The sequence below is a fragment of the Bombina bombina genome, chromosome 1 (genome assembly GCF_027579735.1).
Source record: "Bombina bombina isolate aBomBom1 chromosome 1, aBomBom1.pri, whole genome shotgun sequence".
NCBI lineage: Eukaryota > Metazoa > Chordata > Amphibia > Anura > Bombinatoridae > Bombina > Bombina bombina.
In genome coordinates, this window is record NC_069499.1 from 196,307,040 (window position 1) to 196,324,744 (window position 17,705).

General features: G+C 41.5%; 1 protein-coding gene across 6 annotated transcripts in view; it reads right to left on the reverse strand.

Moving 5' to 3' along the window:
* RPAP1 (RNA polymerase II associated protein 1) overlaps positions 1-17,705 on the reverse strand; it is a 227,147-nt gene that overhangs the window by 176,689 nt on the left and 32,753 nt on the right. For all 6 annotated transcript variants that reach the window (XM_053697817.1, XM_053697819.1, XM_053697814.1 and 3 more), the window contains exons 5-6: positions 16,447-16,630; positions 1,469-1,657 (exon numbers count right to left, since the gene is read on the reverse strand). In XM_053697817.1, the coding sequence (XP_053553792.1) occupies positions 1,469-1,657; positions 16,447-16,630 (373 nt within the window). The remainder of the gene's footprint in view (positions 1-1,468; positions 1,658-16,446; positions 16,631-17,705) is intronic.

Genomic DNA, 17,705 nt, shown 5'->3' on the forward strand with positions numbered 1-17,705 from the left:
ATTAGATCAAAATTGTATTTATACTTGTAGGTAAATATTTAAATTTGGTGGAGTCATGGTCGCATGAAATGTTAGAAACTTCCCGGGTTAGATCCTATTAAGAGTGACAAGAAAAATCATAATTTTATGGATTTTTTCTCCTGCAGTGGGTATATTTCCTAGTAGATATGAAAAGAAAGCCCATTCCTTATGGTACCTTTTAGATGCTGCCAAAAGTTATGAGAAAAATATAAACAAATAAGTTTTTGTAAAGCTTGAACTAACCTTTGCATAAAGCTACCTAAAATATTTTTTCATTTTTTTCTTTTTTGAATATAAAAGGTTTCCTATATAAAGCTTTTAGTTGCCAATTACTGGTTAAAATACGAAGGATGTTAAAGAAAAATATTTGAAACATGATAGTTATCACATTCCCAAATCCGGAATTCCAAAATACAAACTAATTTTGAAATTTAAACTTTTTTAATTAATATTTGTTTAAAAAATAAAATGATCAAAATATACTATTTCCCCCTTCCTGTTAGTAAAAAGCTTCTCTGTCTGTGTCTTTGGTTTGGTTTTTGTGTTCTAAAATGCAAACAATAGTTTATATTTATTTAAGACAACTATTACCTTTCTATTACAGTACTGTACTGTCTTTCTGAGGGTACTATGTATACAAAAGTAATAAAAATGATATACAACTACCTTTAGGTTACATGTGTAAGCTGTATTCCGACATGTAAATATTGCCTAAATAATGCAAGATATTGTTGTTTACACTTGGTCTTATCCCCTCTCTAAAGTGTCCCATTTTAAAGAAGCAAATGTTCCCAAATCCAAACCTTTTCCGTCCGGTCCCAATCAGGATAAAGGGTTTTCTACCTGTATTAGATATAGCAGATTATTGCTATATGTAGAGATTATTGCTGCACAGACATGTGAGTCTAGCGTAATACTACAATGAGTTTTCATCAGTAACAAGATACATTATCTGATAAAACATTGAAATATTTTCGAGATTGGGACTTGATTGAATTTTGTTGTGTGTATAGCAAGATTTTCCCATGCTATATTAGTAAAACAATTTGAGTAGTTTTACTGGTTGGGAATGGGTAAAAAAAAGAAGCCCAAAAGAAATATCAATTTTTTTAATGAACTGGTCCATGGTTTGCTAAAGGAACCAGAATTTTGGTTTATATTTATATTTTTTTATTTATTTATCTTTAAGAACAACAAAAAGTTGCTAATCATGGCTGAAATTCATCATGTCCAGTAAATCTTTCCATTTTTTTTTTATTTAATGTTTCATATTACTCTTCTCTTCTTACATAAGCATATAATATACTTCTATTATAATTCTTTAGTGGACCTTTTGATAATGCCAAACAATGAAATTTCCCCTCTGGAGCACTAAAAACAACTTCATGAACTGTGCACAAGACAGTAGGTGCTAATGTTCAGCTGTTATTATGGAACATATTCATACCAAGCTGTGAAAGGAGCTGGTCTCGTTCATGCAATATCTCCTCCTTAGACATTGCTTTCAACTTCTCCACATTCTCCTTATGTATCCGTTGAGCTTCCTCGTGACTATCTGGTCTCTGAAGACCTTCTCCTGTGATCAGATGTGAAGAGTCCCCTGTGATCCGATGTGAAAAGTCCACATGCATTTCTTCTGTAAGATCAGAAAAGAACAGCTAAACCTAAGAATTCTGTATGGCAAACTTCTAAAAAGACATGTTGGCAAGACATTAAAGTGAAGGTAAACTTTGGTGAATGAAAGCCGTTTTTTTAAAAATACTATTAAAAACAGGGGCACTTTCATTTATCAAAGTTTACAAAGTAGCCGTTTTGAATAAAAAACATAATTTATGCTTACCTGATAAATGTATTTCTCTTGTAGTGTATCCAGTCCACGGATCATCCATTACTTATGGGATATTCTCCTTCCCAACAGGAAGTTGCAAGAGGATCACCCACAGCAGAGCTGCTATATAGCTCCTCCCCTAACTGCCATATCCAGTCATTCGACCGAAACAAACAGAGAAAGGAGAAACCATAGGGTGCAGTGGTGACTGTAGTTTAATTAAATTTTAGACCTGCCTTAAAAGGACAGGGCGGGCCGTGGACTGGATACACTACAAGAGAAATAAATGTATCAGGTAAGCATAAATTATTTTTTCTCTTGTTAAGTGTATCCAGTCCACGGATCATCCATTACTTATGGGATACCAATACCAAAGCTAAAGTACACGGATGATGGGAGGGACAAGGCAGGGATTAAGCAGAAGGAACCACTGCCTGAAGAACCTTTCTCCCAAAAACAGCCTCTGAAGAAGCAAAAGTATCAAATTTGTAAAATTTTGAAAAAGTGTGAAGCGAAGACCAAGTCGCGGCCTTGCAAATCTGTTCAACAGAAGCCTCATTTTTAAAGGCCCTGGTGGAAGCCACAGCTCTAGTAGAATGAGCTGTAATTCTTTCAGGGGGCTGCTGTCCAGCAGTCTCATAGGCTAGGCGTATAATACTCCGAAGCCAAAAGGAAAGAGAGGTTGCCAAAGCTTTTTGACCTCTCCTCTGTCCAGAATAAACGACAAACAGGGAAGATGTTTGACGAAAATCTTTAGTAGCTTGTAAGTAAAACTTAAGTAGAACTTCAGGGCACGGACTACGTCCAGATTATGTAAAAGACGTTTCTTCTTTGAAGAAGGATTAGGACACAATGATGGAACAACAATCTCTTGATTGATATTCTTGTTAGAAACCACCTTAGGTAAAAACCCAGGTTTGGTACGCAGAACTACCTTATCTGCATGAAAAATCAGATAAGGAGAATCACATTGTAAGGCAGATAGCTCAGAGACTCTCCGAGCCGAGGAAAACATAATTTATGCTTACCTGATAAATTCCTTTCTTCTGTAGTGTGATCAGTCCACGGGTCATCATTACTTCTGGGATATTACTCCTCCCCAACAGGAAGTGCAAGAGGATTCACCCAGCAGAGCTGCATATAGCTCCTCCCCTCTACGTCACTCCCAGTCATTCGACCAAGGACCAACGAGAAAGGAAAAGCCAAGGGTGAAGTGGTGACTGGAGTATAAATTAAAAAATATTTACCTGCCTTAAAAACAGGGCGGGCCGTGGACTGATCACACTACAGAAGAAAGGAATTTATCAGGTAAGCATAAATTATGTTTTCTTCTGTTTAGTGTGATCAGTCCACGGGTCATCATTACTTCTGGGATACCAATACCAAAGCAAAAGTACACGGATGACGGGAGGGATAGGCAGGCTCTTTATACAGAAGGAACCACTGCCTGAAGAACCTTTCTCCCAAAAATAGCCTCCGATGAAGCAAAAGTGTCAAATTTGGAAAATTTGGAAAAAGTATGAAGCGAAGACCAAGTTGCAGCCTTGCAAATCTGTTCAACAGAGGCCTCATTCTTGAAGGCCCAAGTGGAAGCCACAGCTCTAGTAGAATGAGCTGTAATTCTTTCAGGAGGCTGCTGTCCAGCAGTCTCATAAGCTAAACGAATTATGCTACGAAGCCAAAAAGAAAGAGAGGTAGCGGAAGCTTTTTGACCTCTCCTCTGCCCAGAGTAAATGACAAACAGAGAAGACGTTTGTCGAAATTCCTTAGTTGCCTGTAAGTAAAATTTTAGAGCACGGACTACATCCAGGTTGTGCAGTAGACGTTCCTTCTTTGAAGAAGGATTTGGGCATAAAGAAGGAACAACAATCTCTTGATTGATATTCCTGTTAGTAACTACCTTAGGTAAGAACCCAGGTTTAGTACGCAGGACTACCTTATCCGAATGAAAAATCAAATAAGGAGAATCACAATGTAAGGCTGATAATTCAGAGACTCTTCGAGCCGAGGAAATAGCCATTAAAAATAGAACTTTCCAAGATAACAACTTTATATCAATGGAATGAAGGGGTTCAAACGGAACGCCCTGTAAAACATTAAGAACAAGGTTTAAACTCCATGGTGGAGCAACAGTTTTAAACACAGGCTTAATCCTGGCCAAAGCCTGACAAAAAGCCTGGACGTCAGGAACTTCTGACAGACGTTTGTGTAACAGAATGGACAGAGCTGAGATCTGTCCCTTTAATGAACTAGCAGATAAACCCTTTTCTAAACCTTCTTGTAGAAAAGACAATATCCTAGGAATCCTAACCTTACTCCAAGAGTAACCTTTGGATTCACACCAATATAGGTATTTACGCCATATCTTATGGTAAATCTTTCTGGTAACAGGTTTCCTAGCCTGTATTAAGGTATCAATAACTGACTCAGAAAACCCACGTCTTGATAAAATCAAGCGTTCAATTTCCAAGCAGTCAGCTTCAGAGAAGTTAGATTTTGATGTTTGAAGGGACCCTGTATCAGAAGGTCCTGTTTCAGAGGTAGAGACCAAGGTGGACAGGATGACAAGTCCACCAGGTCTGCATACCAAGTCCTGCGTGGCCACGCAGGTGCTATTAGAATCACTGATGCTCTCTCTTGTTTGATTCTGGCAATCAATCGAGGAAGTAACGGGAAGGGTGGAAACACGTAAGCCATCCTGAAGTCCCAAGGTGCTGTCAGAGCATCTATCAGGACTGCTCCTGGATCCCTGGATCTGGACCCGTAACGAGGAAGCTTGGCGTTCTGTCGAGACGCCATGAGATCTATCTCTGGTTTGCCCCAACGTCGAAGTATTTGGGCAAAGACCTCCGGATGAAGTTCCCACTCCCCCGGATGAAAAGTCTGACGACTTAAGAAATCCGCCTCCCAGTTCTCCACTCCCGGGATGTGGATTGCTGACAGGTGGCAAAAGTGAGACTCTGCCCAGCGAATTATCTTTGATACTTCCATCATAGCTAGGGAGCTTCTTGTCCCTCCCTGATGGTTGATGTAAGCTACAGTCGTGATGTTGTCCGACTGAAACCTGATGAACCCCCGAGTTGTCAACTGGGGCCAAGCCAGGAGGGCATTGAGAACTGCTCTCAATTCCAGAATGTTTATTGGCAGGAGACTCTCCTCCTGACTCCATTGTCCCTGAGCCTTCAGAGAATTCCAGACGGCACCCCAACCTAGAAGGCTGGCGTCTGTTGTTACAATTGTCCAGTCTGGTCTGCTGAATGGCATCCCCCTGGACAGATGTGGCCGAGAAAGCCACCATAGAAGAGAATTTCTGGTCTCTTGATCCAGATTCAGAGAAGGGGATAAGTCTGAGTAATCCCCATTCCACTGACTTAGCATGCACAGTTGCAGTGGTCTGAGGTGTAAGCGTGCAAAGGGTACTATGTCCATTGCCGCTACCATTAAGCCGATTACCTCCATGCATTGAGCCACTGACGGGTGTTGAATGGAATGAAGGGTGCGGCAAGCACTTTGAAGTCTTGTTAGCCTGTCCTCTGTCAGGTAAATCTTCATTTCTACAGAATCTATAAGAGTCCCCAGGAAGGGAACTCTTGTGAGTGGAACGAGTGAACTTTTCTTTTCGTTCACCTTCCATCCATGTGACCTTAGAAATGCCAGCACTAACTCTGTATGAGACTTGGCAGTTTGAAAGCTTGAAGCTTGTATCAGAATGTCGTCTAGGTATGGAGCTACCGAGATTCCCCGCGGTCTTAGTACCGCCAGAAGAGCACCCAGAACCTTTGTGAAGATTCTTGGAGCTGTAGCCAATCCGAATGGAAGAGCCACAAACTGGTAATGCCTGTCTAGGAAGGCAAACCTTAGGTACCGATAATGATCTTTGTGAATCGGTATGTGTTTTAAATCTACAGTGGTCATGTACTGACCCTCTTGGATCATAGGTAAAATTGTCCGAATAGTCTCCATCTTGAACGATGGAACTCTTAGGAATTTGTTTAGGATCTTTAAGTCCAGGATTGGTCTGAAAGTTCCCTCTTTTTTGGGAACCACAAACAGATTTGAGTAAAACCCCTGTCCCTGTTCCGATCGTGGAACTGGATGGATTACTCCCATTAACAAGAGCTCTTGTACGCAGCGTAGAAACGCCTCTTTCTTTGTCTGGATTGTTGACAATCTTGACAGATGAAATCTCTCTCTTGGAGGAGAGTATTTGAAGTCCAGAAGGTATAGCTGAGATATTATCTCTAGCGCCCAGGGATCCTGAACATCTCTTGCCCAAGCCTGGGCGAAGAGAGAAAGTCTGCCCCCCACTAGATCCGATCCCGGATCGGGGGCCCTCAATTCATGCTGTTTTAGGGGCAGCAGCAGGTTTCCTAGTCTGCTTGCCCTTGTTCCAGGACTGGTTAGGTTTCCAGCCTTGTCTGTAGCGAGCAACAGCTCCTTCCTGTTTTGGTGCAGAGGAAGTTGATGCTGCTCCTGCTTTGAAATTACGAAAGGAACGAAAATTAGACTGTCTAGTCTTGGCTTTGGCTTTGTCCTGAGGCAGGGCATGGCCTTTACCTCCTGTAATGTCAGCGATAATCTCTTTCAACCCGGGCCCGAATAAGGTCTGCCCTTTGAAAGGTATATTAAGCAATTTAGACTTAGAAGTAACATCAGCTGACCAGGATTTTAGCCACAGCGCCCTGCGTGCCTGAATGGCGAATCCTGAATTCTTCGCCGTAAGTTTAGTAAGATGTACTACGGCCTCCGAAATGAATGAATTAGCTAGTTTAAGGACTCTAAGCCTGTCCGTAATGTCGTCCAGAGTAGCTGAACCAATGTTCTCTTCCAGAGACTCAATCCAGAATGCCGCTGCAGCCGTGATCGGCGCAATGCATGCAAGGGGTTGCAATATAAAACCTTGTTGAACAAACATTTTCTTAAGGTAACCCTCTAACTTTTTATCCATTGGATCTGAAAAAGCACAGCTATCCTCCACCGGGATAGTGGTACGCTTAGCTAAGGTAGAAACTGCTCCCTCCACCTTAGGGACCGTTTGCCATAAGTCCCTTGTGGTGGCGTCTACTGGAAACATTTTTCTAAATATCGGAGGGGGTGAGAACGGCACACCGGGTCTATCCCACTCCTTAGTAACAATTTCAGTAAGTCTCTTAGGTATAGGAAAAACCTCAGTACTCGTCGGTACCGCAAAATATTTATCCAACCTACACATTTTCTCTGGTATTGCAACTGTGTTACAATCATTCAGAGCCGCTAACACCTCCCCTAGTAATACACGGAGGTTTTCCAGTTTAAATTTAAAATTTGAAATATCTGAATGCAGTCTGTTTGGATCAGAACCGTCACCCACAGAATGAAGCTCTCCGTCCTCATGTTCTGCCACCTGTGACGCAGTGTCTGACATGGCCCTAATATTATCAGCGCACTCTGTTCTCACCCCAGAGTGATCACGCTTACCTCTTAGCTCTGGTAATTTAGCCAAAACCTCAGTCATAACAGTAGCCATATCCTGTAATGTGATTTGTAATGGCCGCCCAGATGTACTCGGCGCTACAATATCACGCACCTCCCTGTGAGCGGGAGATGTAGGTACTGACACGTGAGGCGAGTTAGTCGGCATAACTCTCCCCTCGTTGTTTGGTGAAATTTGTTCAATTTGTACAGATTGACTTTTATTTAAAGTAGCATCAATACAGTTAGTACATAAATTTCTATTGGGCTCCACTTTGGCATTGCAACAAATGACACAGGTATCATCCTCTGAATCAGACATGTTTAACACACTAGCAAATAAACTTGTAACTTGGAAATACAATTCAATTAGAATAATATTAAAACGTACTGTGCCTTTAAGAAGCACAGAAGATCTATGACAGTTGAAAATTAATAAATTGAAACAGTTATAGCCTCAATCCTTGTAAATAACACAACTTTAGCAAAGGTTTAATCCCATTAGCAAAGATAACAAATTCTGAAAGCAGGAAACAAATTACAGAATAAACGTTTTTTATCTCAGTCAAACTATAATTCTCACAGCTCTGCTGAGAGAAATTACCTCCCTCAAAATAAGTTTTGAAGACCCCTGAGCTCTGTAGAGATGAACCGGATCATGCAGGGAATACAATGAGTTGCTGACTGAAATATTTGATGTGTAGTAAAAGCGCCAAAAAACGGCCCCTCCCCCTCACACACAGCAGTGAGGGAGAACAGAAACTGTCAGAAAACAGATTAAGCAACTGCCAAGTGGAAAAATAGTGCCCAAACATTTATTCACTCAGTACCTCAGTAAATGAAAACGATTTTACATTCCAGCAAAAACGTTAAACATAATCTCTAGTTATTAAACAGCTTTATGTATTTCTTACAGTGTAATTCTAGTGAAGTACCATTCCCCAGAATACTGAAGTGTAAAGTATACATACATGACATTATATCGGTATGGCAGGATTTTCTCATCAATTCCATTGTCAGAAAATAAAAACTGCTACATACCTCTATGCAGATTCATCTGCCCGCTGTCCCCTGATCTGAAGTTTACCTCTCCTCAGATGGCCGAGAAACAGCAATATGATCTTAACTACTCCGGCTAAAATCATAACAAAAACTCTGGTAGATTCTTCTTCAAACTCTGCCAGAGAGATAATAACACACTCCGGTGCTATTTTAAAATAACAAACTTTTGATTGAAGATATAAAACTAAGTATAATCACCATAGTCCTCTCACACATCCTATCTAGTCGTTGGGTGCAAGAGAATGACTGGGAGTGACGTAGAGGGGAGGAGCTATATGCAGCTCTGCTGGGTGAATCCTCTTGCACTTCCTGTTGGGGAGGAGTAATATCCCAGAAGTAATGATGACCCGTGGACTGATCACACTAAACAGAAGAAATAGCCATCAAAAACAGAACTTTCCAAGATAAAAGCTTAATATCAATGGAATGAAGGGGTTGAAACGGAACTCCTTGAAGAACTTTAAGAACCAAGTTTAAGCTCCATGGGGGAGCAACAGGTTTAAACACAGGCTTAATTCTAACCAAAGCCTGACAAAATGCCTGGACGTCTGGAACTTCTGCCAGACGCTTGTGCAAAAGAATAGACAGAGCAGAAATCTGTCCCTTTAAGGAACTAGCTGATAATCCTTTGTCCAAACCCTCTTGGAGAAAGGACAATATTCTAGGAATCCTAACCTTACTCCATGAGTAATTCTTGGATTCACATCAGTAAAGATATGTACGCCATATCTTGTGATAGATTTTCCTGGTAACAGGCTTTCGCGCCTGTATTAAAGGTATCAATGACTGACTTGGAGAAGCCACGCTTTGATAGAATCAAGCGTTCAATCTCCATGCAGTCAGTCTCAGAGAAATTAGATTTGGATGATTGAAAGGACCTTGTATTAGAAGGTCCTGCCTCAGAGGCAGAGTCCATGGTGGAAAGGATGACATGTCCACTAGGTCTGCATACCAGGTCCTGTGTGGCCACGCAGGCGCTATTAGAATCACCGATGCTCTCTCCTGTTTGATTTTGGCAATCAGTCGAGGGAGCAGAGGAAACGGTGGAAACACCTAAGCCAGGTTGAAGAACCAAGGAGCTGCTAGAGCATCTATCAGCGTTGCTTCTGGGTCCCTGGACCTGGATCCGTAACAAGGAAGCTTGGCGTTCTGGCGAGACGCCATGAGATCCAACTCTGGTTTGCCCCAACGATGAATCAACTGAGCAAACACCTCCGGATGGAGTTCCCACTCCCCCGGGTGAAAAGTCTGACGACTTAGAAAATCCGCCTCCCAGTTCTCCACGCCTGGGATATGGATTGCTGACAGGTGGCAAGAGTGAGTCTCTGCCCAGCGAATTATTTTTGAGACTTCTAACATCGATAGGGAACTCCTGGTTCCCCCTTGATGGTTGATGTAAGCCACAGTCGTGATATTGTCCGACTGAAATCTGATGAACCTCAGTGTTGCTAACTGAGGCCAAGCCAGAAGAGCATTGAATATTGCTCTTAACTCCAGAATATTTATTGGGAGGAGTTTCTCCTCCTGAGTCCACGATCCCTGTGCCTTCAGGGAGTTCCAGACTGCACCCCAACCTAGAAGGCTGGCATCTGTTGTTACAATTGTCCAATCTGGCCTGCGAAAGGTCATACCCTTGGACAGGTGGACCCGAGACAACCACCAGAGAAGAGAATCTCTGGTCTCTTGATCCAGATTTAGAAGAGGGGACAAATCTGTGTAATCCCCATTCCACTGACTTAGCATGCATAATTGCAGCGGTCTGAGATGTAGGCGCGCAAAAGGCACTATGTCCATTGCCGCTACCATTAAGCCGATCACCTCCATACACTGAGCCACCGAAGGGCACGGAATGGAATGAAGAATACAGCAAGCATTTAGAAGCTTTGATAACCTGGACTCCGTCAGGTAAATTTTCATCTCTACAGAATCTATAAGAGTCCCTAAGAAGGAGACTCTTGTGAGTGGGGATAGAGAACTCTTTTCCTCGTTCACTTTCCACCCGTGCGATCTCAGAAATGCCAGAACTATCTCTGTATGAGACTTGGCAATTTGAAAGCTTGACGCCTGTATCAGGATGTCGTCTAGATACGGAGCCACCGCTATGCCTCACGGTCTTAGAACCGCCAGAAGTGAGCACAGAACCTTCGTAAAGATTCTCGGGGCTGTAGCCAACCCGAAGGGAAGAGCTACAAATTGGTAATGCCTGTCTAGAAAGGCAAACCTTAGGAACCGATGATGATCTTTGTGAATCGGTATGTGAAGGTAGGCATCCTTTAAGTCCACTGTGGTCATGTACTGACCCTCTTGGATCATGGGTAGGATGGTCCGAATAGTTTCCATTTTAATTTGTTTAAGATCTTTAGATCCAAAATTGGTCTGAAGGTTCCCTCTTTTTTGGGAACCACAAACAGATTTGAATAAAAACCCTGTCCTTGTTCCGTCCGCGGAACTGGATGGATCACTCCCATTACTAGGAGGTCTTGCACACAGCGTAGGAATGCCTCTTTATCTGATTTGCAGATAACCTTGAAAGATGAAATCTCCCTTGTGGAGGGGAAGCTTTGAAGTCCAGAAGATATCCCTGAGATATGATCTCCAACGCCCAGGGATCCTGAACATCTCTTGCCCACGCCTGGGCGAAGAGAAAAAGTCTGCCCCCTACTAGATCCGTCGCCGGATAGGGGGCCGTTCCTTCATGCTGTCTTAGAGGCAGCAGCAGGCTTTCTGGCCTGCTTGCCTTTGTTCCAGGACTGGTTAGGTTTCCAGGCCTGCTTAGATTGAGCAAAAGCTCCCTCTTGTCTTGAAGCGGAGGAAGTTGATGCTGCACCTGCCTTGGAATTTCGAAAGGCACGAAAATTAGACTGTTTGGCCTTTGATTTGGCCCTGTCCTGAGGAAGGGTATGACCCTTACCTCCAGTAATGTCAGCAATAATTTCTTTCAAACCAGGCCCGAATAAGGTCTGCCCCTTGAAAGGAATGTTGAGTAATTTAGACTTTGAAGTCACATCAGCTGACCAGGATTTGAGCCATAGCGCCCTACGCGCCTGGATGGCGAATCTGGAATTCTTAGCCGTTAGTTTAGTCAAATGAACAATGGCATCAGAAACAAATGAGTTAGCTAGCTTAAGAGTTCTAAGCTTGTCAACAATTTCAGTCAATGGAGCTGTATGGATGGCCTCTTCCTGGGCCTCAAACCAGAATGCCGCCGCAGCAGTGACAGGCGCAATGCATGCAAGGGTCTGTAAAATAAAACCTTGTTGAATAAACATTTTCTTAAGGTAACCCTCTAATTTTTTATCCATTGGATCTGAAAAAGCACAACTGTCCTCAACCGGGATAGTGGTACGCTTTGCTAAAGTAGAAACTGCTCCCTCCACCTTAGGGACAGTCTGCCATAAGTCCCGTGTAGTGGCATCTATTGGAAACATTTTTCTAAATATAGGAGGTGGGGAAAAGGGCACACCGGGCCTATCCCACTCCTTACTAATAATTTCTGTAAGCCTTTTAGGTATTGGAAAAACATCAGTACTCACCGGCACTGCATAGTATTTATCCAGCCTACACAATTTCTCTGGCACTGCAATTGTGTCACAGTCATTCAGAGCAGCTAATACCTCCCCAAGCAATACATGGAGGTTCTCAAGCTTAAATTTAAAATTAGAAATCTCTGAATCAGGTCTCTCCTCAGAGACGTCACCCACAGACTGAAGCTCTCCGTCCTCAGGTTCTGCATATTGTGACGCAGTATCAGACATGGCTCTTACAGCATCTACGCGCTCTGTATCTCATCTAACCCCAGAGCTATCGCGCTTGCCTCTCAATTCAGGCAATCTGGATAATACCTCTGACAGGGTATTATTCATGATTGCAGCCATGTCCTGCAAAGTAATCGCTATGGGCGTCCCTGATGTACTTGACGCCATATTAGCGTGCGTCCCTTGAGCGGGAGGCGAAGGGTCCGACACGTGGGGAGAGTTAGTCGGCATAACTTCCCCCTCGACAGACCCCTCTGGTGACAATTCTTTTATAGATAAAGACTGATCTTTACTGTTTAAGGTGAAATCAATACATTTAGTACACATTCTCCTATGGGGCTCCACCATGGCTTTTAAACATAATGAACAAGTATCCTCTGTTTCAGACATGTTTGTACAGACTAGCAATGAGACTAGCAAGCTTGGAAAACACTTTAACCCCTTAGTGACCAGAGCACTTTTCCATTTGTTGACCGTTTGGGACCAAGGCTATTTTTACATTTCTGCGGTGTTTGTGTTTAGCTGTAATTTTCCTCTTACTCATTTACTGTACCCACACATATTATATACCGTTTTTCTCGCCATTAAATGGACTTTCTAAGGATACCATTATTTTCATCATATCTTATAATTTACTATTAAAAAAATTATAAAATAAGAGGAAAAAAATGGAAAAAAAACATTTTTTTCAAACTTTGACCCCCAAAATCTGTTGCACATCTACAACCACCAAAAAACACCCATGCTAAATAGTTTCTAAATTTTGTCCTGAGTTTAGAAATACCCAATGTTTGCACGTTCTTTGCTTTTTTTGCAAGTTATAGGGCACTAAATAAAAGTAGCACTTTGCTATTTCCAAATCACTTTTTTTCAAAATTAGCGCTAGTTACATTGGGACACTGATATCTTTCAGGAATCCCTGAATATCCCTTGACATGTATATATATTTTTAGAAGACATCCCAAAGTATTGATCTAGGCCCATTTTGGTATATTTCATGCCACCATTTCACCGCCAAATGCGACCAAATAAAAAAAAAAAGTTCACTTTTTCACAAATTTTTTCACAAACTTTAGGTTTCTCACTGAAATTATTTACAAACAGCTTGTGCAATTATTGCACAAATGGTTTTAAATGCTTCTCTGGGATCCCCTTTGTTCAGAAATAGCAGAAATATATGGCTTTTACGTTGCTTTTTGGTAATTCGAAGGCCGCTAAATGCCACTGCGCACCACACGTGTATTATGCGCAGCAGTGAAAGGGTTAATTAGGGAGCCTGTAGGGAGCTTGTAGGGTTAATTTTAGCTTTAGTGTAGTGTAGTAAACAACCCCAAGTATTGATCTAGGCCCATTTTGGTATATTTCATGCCACCTTTTCACCGCCAAATGCGATCAAATTAAAAAAAAAACTTTAAATATTTCACAATTTTAGGTTTCTCACTGAAATTATTTATAAACAGCTTGTGCAATTATGGCACAAATTGTTGTAAATGCTTTTCTGGGATCCCCTTTGTTCAGAAATAGCAGACATATATGTCTTTGGCGTTGCTTTTTGGTAGTTAGAAGGTCGCTAAATGCCGCTGCGCATCACACGTATATTATGTCTAGCAGTGAAGGAGTTAATTAGGTAGCTTGTAGGGAGCTTGCAGGGTTAATTTTAGCTTTAGTGTAGAGATCAGCCTCCCACCTGACACATCCCACCCCCTGATCCCTCCCAAACAGCTCCCTTCCCTCCCCCACCCGACAATTGTCCCCGCCATCTTAAGTACTGGCAGAAAGTCTGCCAGTACTAAAATAAAAGTTTTTTGGGGGGTTTTAGGTTTAAAAAAAAAAAAAAAAATGTGTCTGCTGTGTAGGACCCCCCCTTAGCCCCCAACCTCCCTGACCCCCCCCCCCCAAACAGCTCTTTAACCCCCCCCCCCTCTGCCTTTATTGTGCAGCATATTGGGTATTGCATTTTAATTTTTTTATTTTATTAAAAATGTTCTTTATTTCTGTAGTGTAGCTGCCCCCCCCTCAACATCCAACCCCCCACCCTCTCCCAGATGCATTGATTTTCAAATCCCACCCTCCCCAGTCCTCTCTCCCACCCTCCAGATCTACAGCATATTGATGCTGAAACAGATCTCTCGTGCACGCACCCGCATAAGATCCCTCCCCCCTCCTCCACCAATGACTGCCCACCCGCCTCCCTGGATGAGCTCCCACCCACCAACGATAACGGCCATCGATAGCCGATGCAGAGAGGGCCACAGAGTGGCTCTCTCTGCATCGGATGGCTAAAAACAGTTATTGCAGGATGCCTCAATATTGAGGCATCACTGCAATAACATGAAAGCAGCTGGAAGCTATCAGGATCGCTTCCACTGCTTTCAAAGACCAACGACGTATGGGGTACGTCCTTGGTCATTAACTGCATTTTTTTGCAGGACGTACCCCATACGTCGTTGGTTGTTAAGGGGTTAAAGCAAGTTAACAAGCAATATAAAAAACGTTACTGTGCCTTTAAGAGAAACAAATTTTGACAAAATTTGAAATAACAGTGAAAAAAGGCAGTTACACTAACAAAATTTTTACAGTGTATGTAACAAGTCAGCAGAGCATTGCACCCACTTGCAAATGGATGATTAACCCCTTAATAACAAAAACAGAATAATAAATGATAAAAACGTTTTTTAAACACAGTCACAACAACTGCCACAGTCTACTGTTATTGTTACCCTCCTCAAACACGACTTTGAAGCCTTTTGAGCCCTTCAGAGATGTCCTGTATCATGCAGAGGGAAGCTGAATGTCTCTGTCATTATTTTTATCTGCACAGAAAAGCACTAAAATAGGCCCTTCCCACTCATATTGCAACAGTGGAAAGCTTCAGGAAACTGTCTCTAGGCAGAAATCAAACCAGCCATGTGGAAAAAAACTAGGCCCCAATAAGTTTGGTCACCAAACATATATAAAAACGATTAACATGCCAGCAAACGTTTTATATTACATTTTTATAAGAGTATGCATCTCTATTAATAAGCCTGATACCAGTAGCTATCACTGCATTTAAGGCTTTACTTACATTAATCCGGTATAAGCAGCATTTTCTAGCAAATTCCATCCCTAGAAAAATATTAACTGCACATACCTTATTGCAGGAAAACCTGCACGCCATTCCCTCTCTGAAGTTACCTCACTCCTCAGAATATGTGAGAACAGCCATGGATCTTAGTTACTTCTGCTAAGATCATAGAAAATGGAGGCAGATTCTTCTTCTAAATACTGCCTGAGATAAACAGCACACTCCGGTACCATTTAAAAATAAACTTTTGATTGAAGAAATAAACTAAGTATAAAACACCACACTCCTCTTACGACCTCCATCTTGGTTGAGGCTTGCAAGAGAATGACTGGGTATGGCAGTTAGGGGAGGAGCTATATAGCAGCTCTGCTGTGGGTGATCCTCTTGCAACTTCCTGTTGGGAAGGAGAATATCCCATAAGTAATGGATGATCCGTGGACTGGATACACTTAACAAGAGAAACTTACCTTTTTTTCTTTTCACAGCTACAGCAGCTTTCCCCTCCTGGAAAACCTCTCTTCACACGTCAGCAATGACTAATCCAGCTTCCTCCAATCACAGTTTTCCCCCCAGAGTGGTTATTGCCTGAGGCCATGCTGTGATTGGAGGAAGCCGGATTAGTCATTGCTGACGTGTGAAGAGAGGATTTCCAGGAGTGGAGAGCTGCTCTGGCTGTTAAAAAAACAAAGGTAAGTTTATAATTAAAACGGCTGATTTGTAAACTTTGATGAATGAAAGTGCCCCTGTTTTTTTCACCAAAGTTTACCTTTACTTTAATTTCTGTGCAAATTCAATATTTATATCTGAGGAACAATAGCTTAATTTTTCATTAAACAGGTGTTCATTTCAATTCATTTCACAGACTGAAAAAAGTGGTTGCGTATTTAAGCTTAATGACATAAAATGTAATTTAATATATAAAGAGAAAAAAATCCAATATATGTCACTTATTTTGCCTACATTTGCAGTAAAATACCAATGAAAACTCGTTGTACTTTCTCCAGAGAGGCTGGTAGCAACCATTATGCTCATGTATTGTGCAATTTATCTGAGCCAACAACATTTTACACAGTGATACATTAGCTCACATTTCAGACCCTAACTGGCCATGGCATGACATAAATAATGGAAGTTGAATCTTAGACTTTCATGTCCCTTTAATTTATTTATAAAGGTTTTTTTATTTTTATATCTGCATAGTGATGTCTTTTACAAGGCTAATGTGTAAACAGATGCTATTGATACCTCCACATGCTTCTCACCTGTTAACTCAGTAGATGTTGGCTTTGTTATGTCATCACATGAATGATCTATTTCATGGCTGCTATAGGTTATATTCCGGGTCACCATAGTGATACTTTTAGCATTTGTTGCAGCAGCCTCCGCAACCTTTTTGGCAGCCATTTTTTGCGCAAAGATGCTTATTTTTCCAGGTCCTGCTGCTTCCTGAGAATGAATGAATTTGGATGTTAAAAAAAAAAAGTTTGTAAATTAATAAAAAAAGAAATTAGATACATTTAAAAAAATATAAATAAACAAGAATTTTTTTTATTATAAACCAATGTTCTATGTCGAGTTATCATCTGGGAGCAGCATCTGTGCTTTTCACAGAGGAAAACTTCCCAGAAGTATATCACCCCTACCTCAGAAAATTATATCAGACTAATCCCACTAAGAAAGATCAGTCCAGCCTCAAAATACCAGGCAATTCTCCTCTGAACAAGTAACATGACAACCCCAGATAAATGTTTCGGCCTGCTGTGGGCCTCGTCAGTGAGGTGCAGCCATATTCCATCTATGCACACTGGGTAAGTAGTTTCCCACATTACCCTTAGGGAGACCTCCCCAGGGTCATAATACAAATGCATACAAAGAGAGAAGCAATCTAACAGATATTAAGTAATGTCTCAGAGCTCTGCACTCCTTCAAGTAATGAACAGCCAGTTGTTTTAAACAGGGCTTATCAACAGCCTCAAACTGGTTGCATTGAATTTGCCTTCTCTAAAATAAATAATTAGTAGTTATTCACCTGCAACAAGGGGTAAGTGGGAATGCAAAATACAGGCACAGACTTTATAAAAAATGCATAGGGAAATGAAGGCTAATCGTGGCTAGATATAAATGAGCCCCTTCACTGATCTAAGTATGTAGCAATGTCCGGCAAACCACTTGATCACGAGCAGCAATGCACTGCTATAAGGTGGTCACCATGGAAGATAGATAATAGTCAAAATTGAAATGTGCATGAGTCTATTTGAGTTTTCAATTGCATGTTTGCAACATACTTGGATTAGTAACACAAGTTACCACTTGTTATGGGGCATAAGCACATATGCTACAAGTGCCCAATGCACCAGCATTCAAACACCAACTCAGAGACTCAAAGATGGCTTCTATGACGCAAAACTACTCATCACTGACACAATACAAACTATGGTTGGCTTTTATAGCAACGATTTTGAATGAGAATATAGGTAAAATATGCAGCATGTATGTGCGTGTATGCTCTTGAAACAGTGAT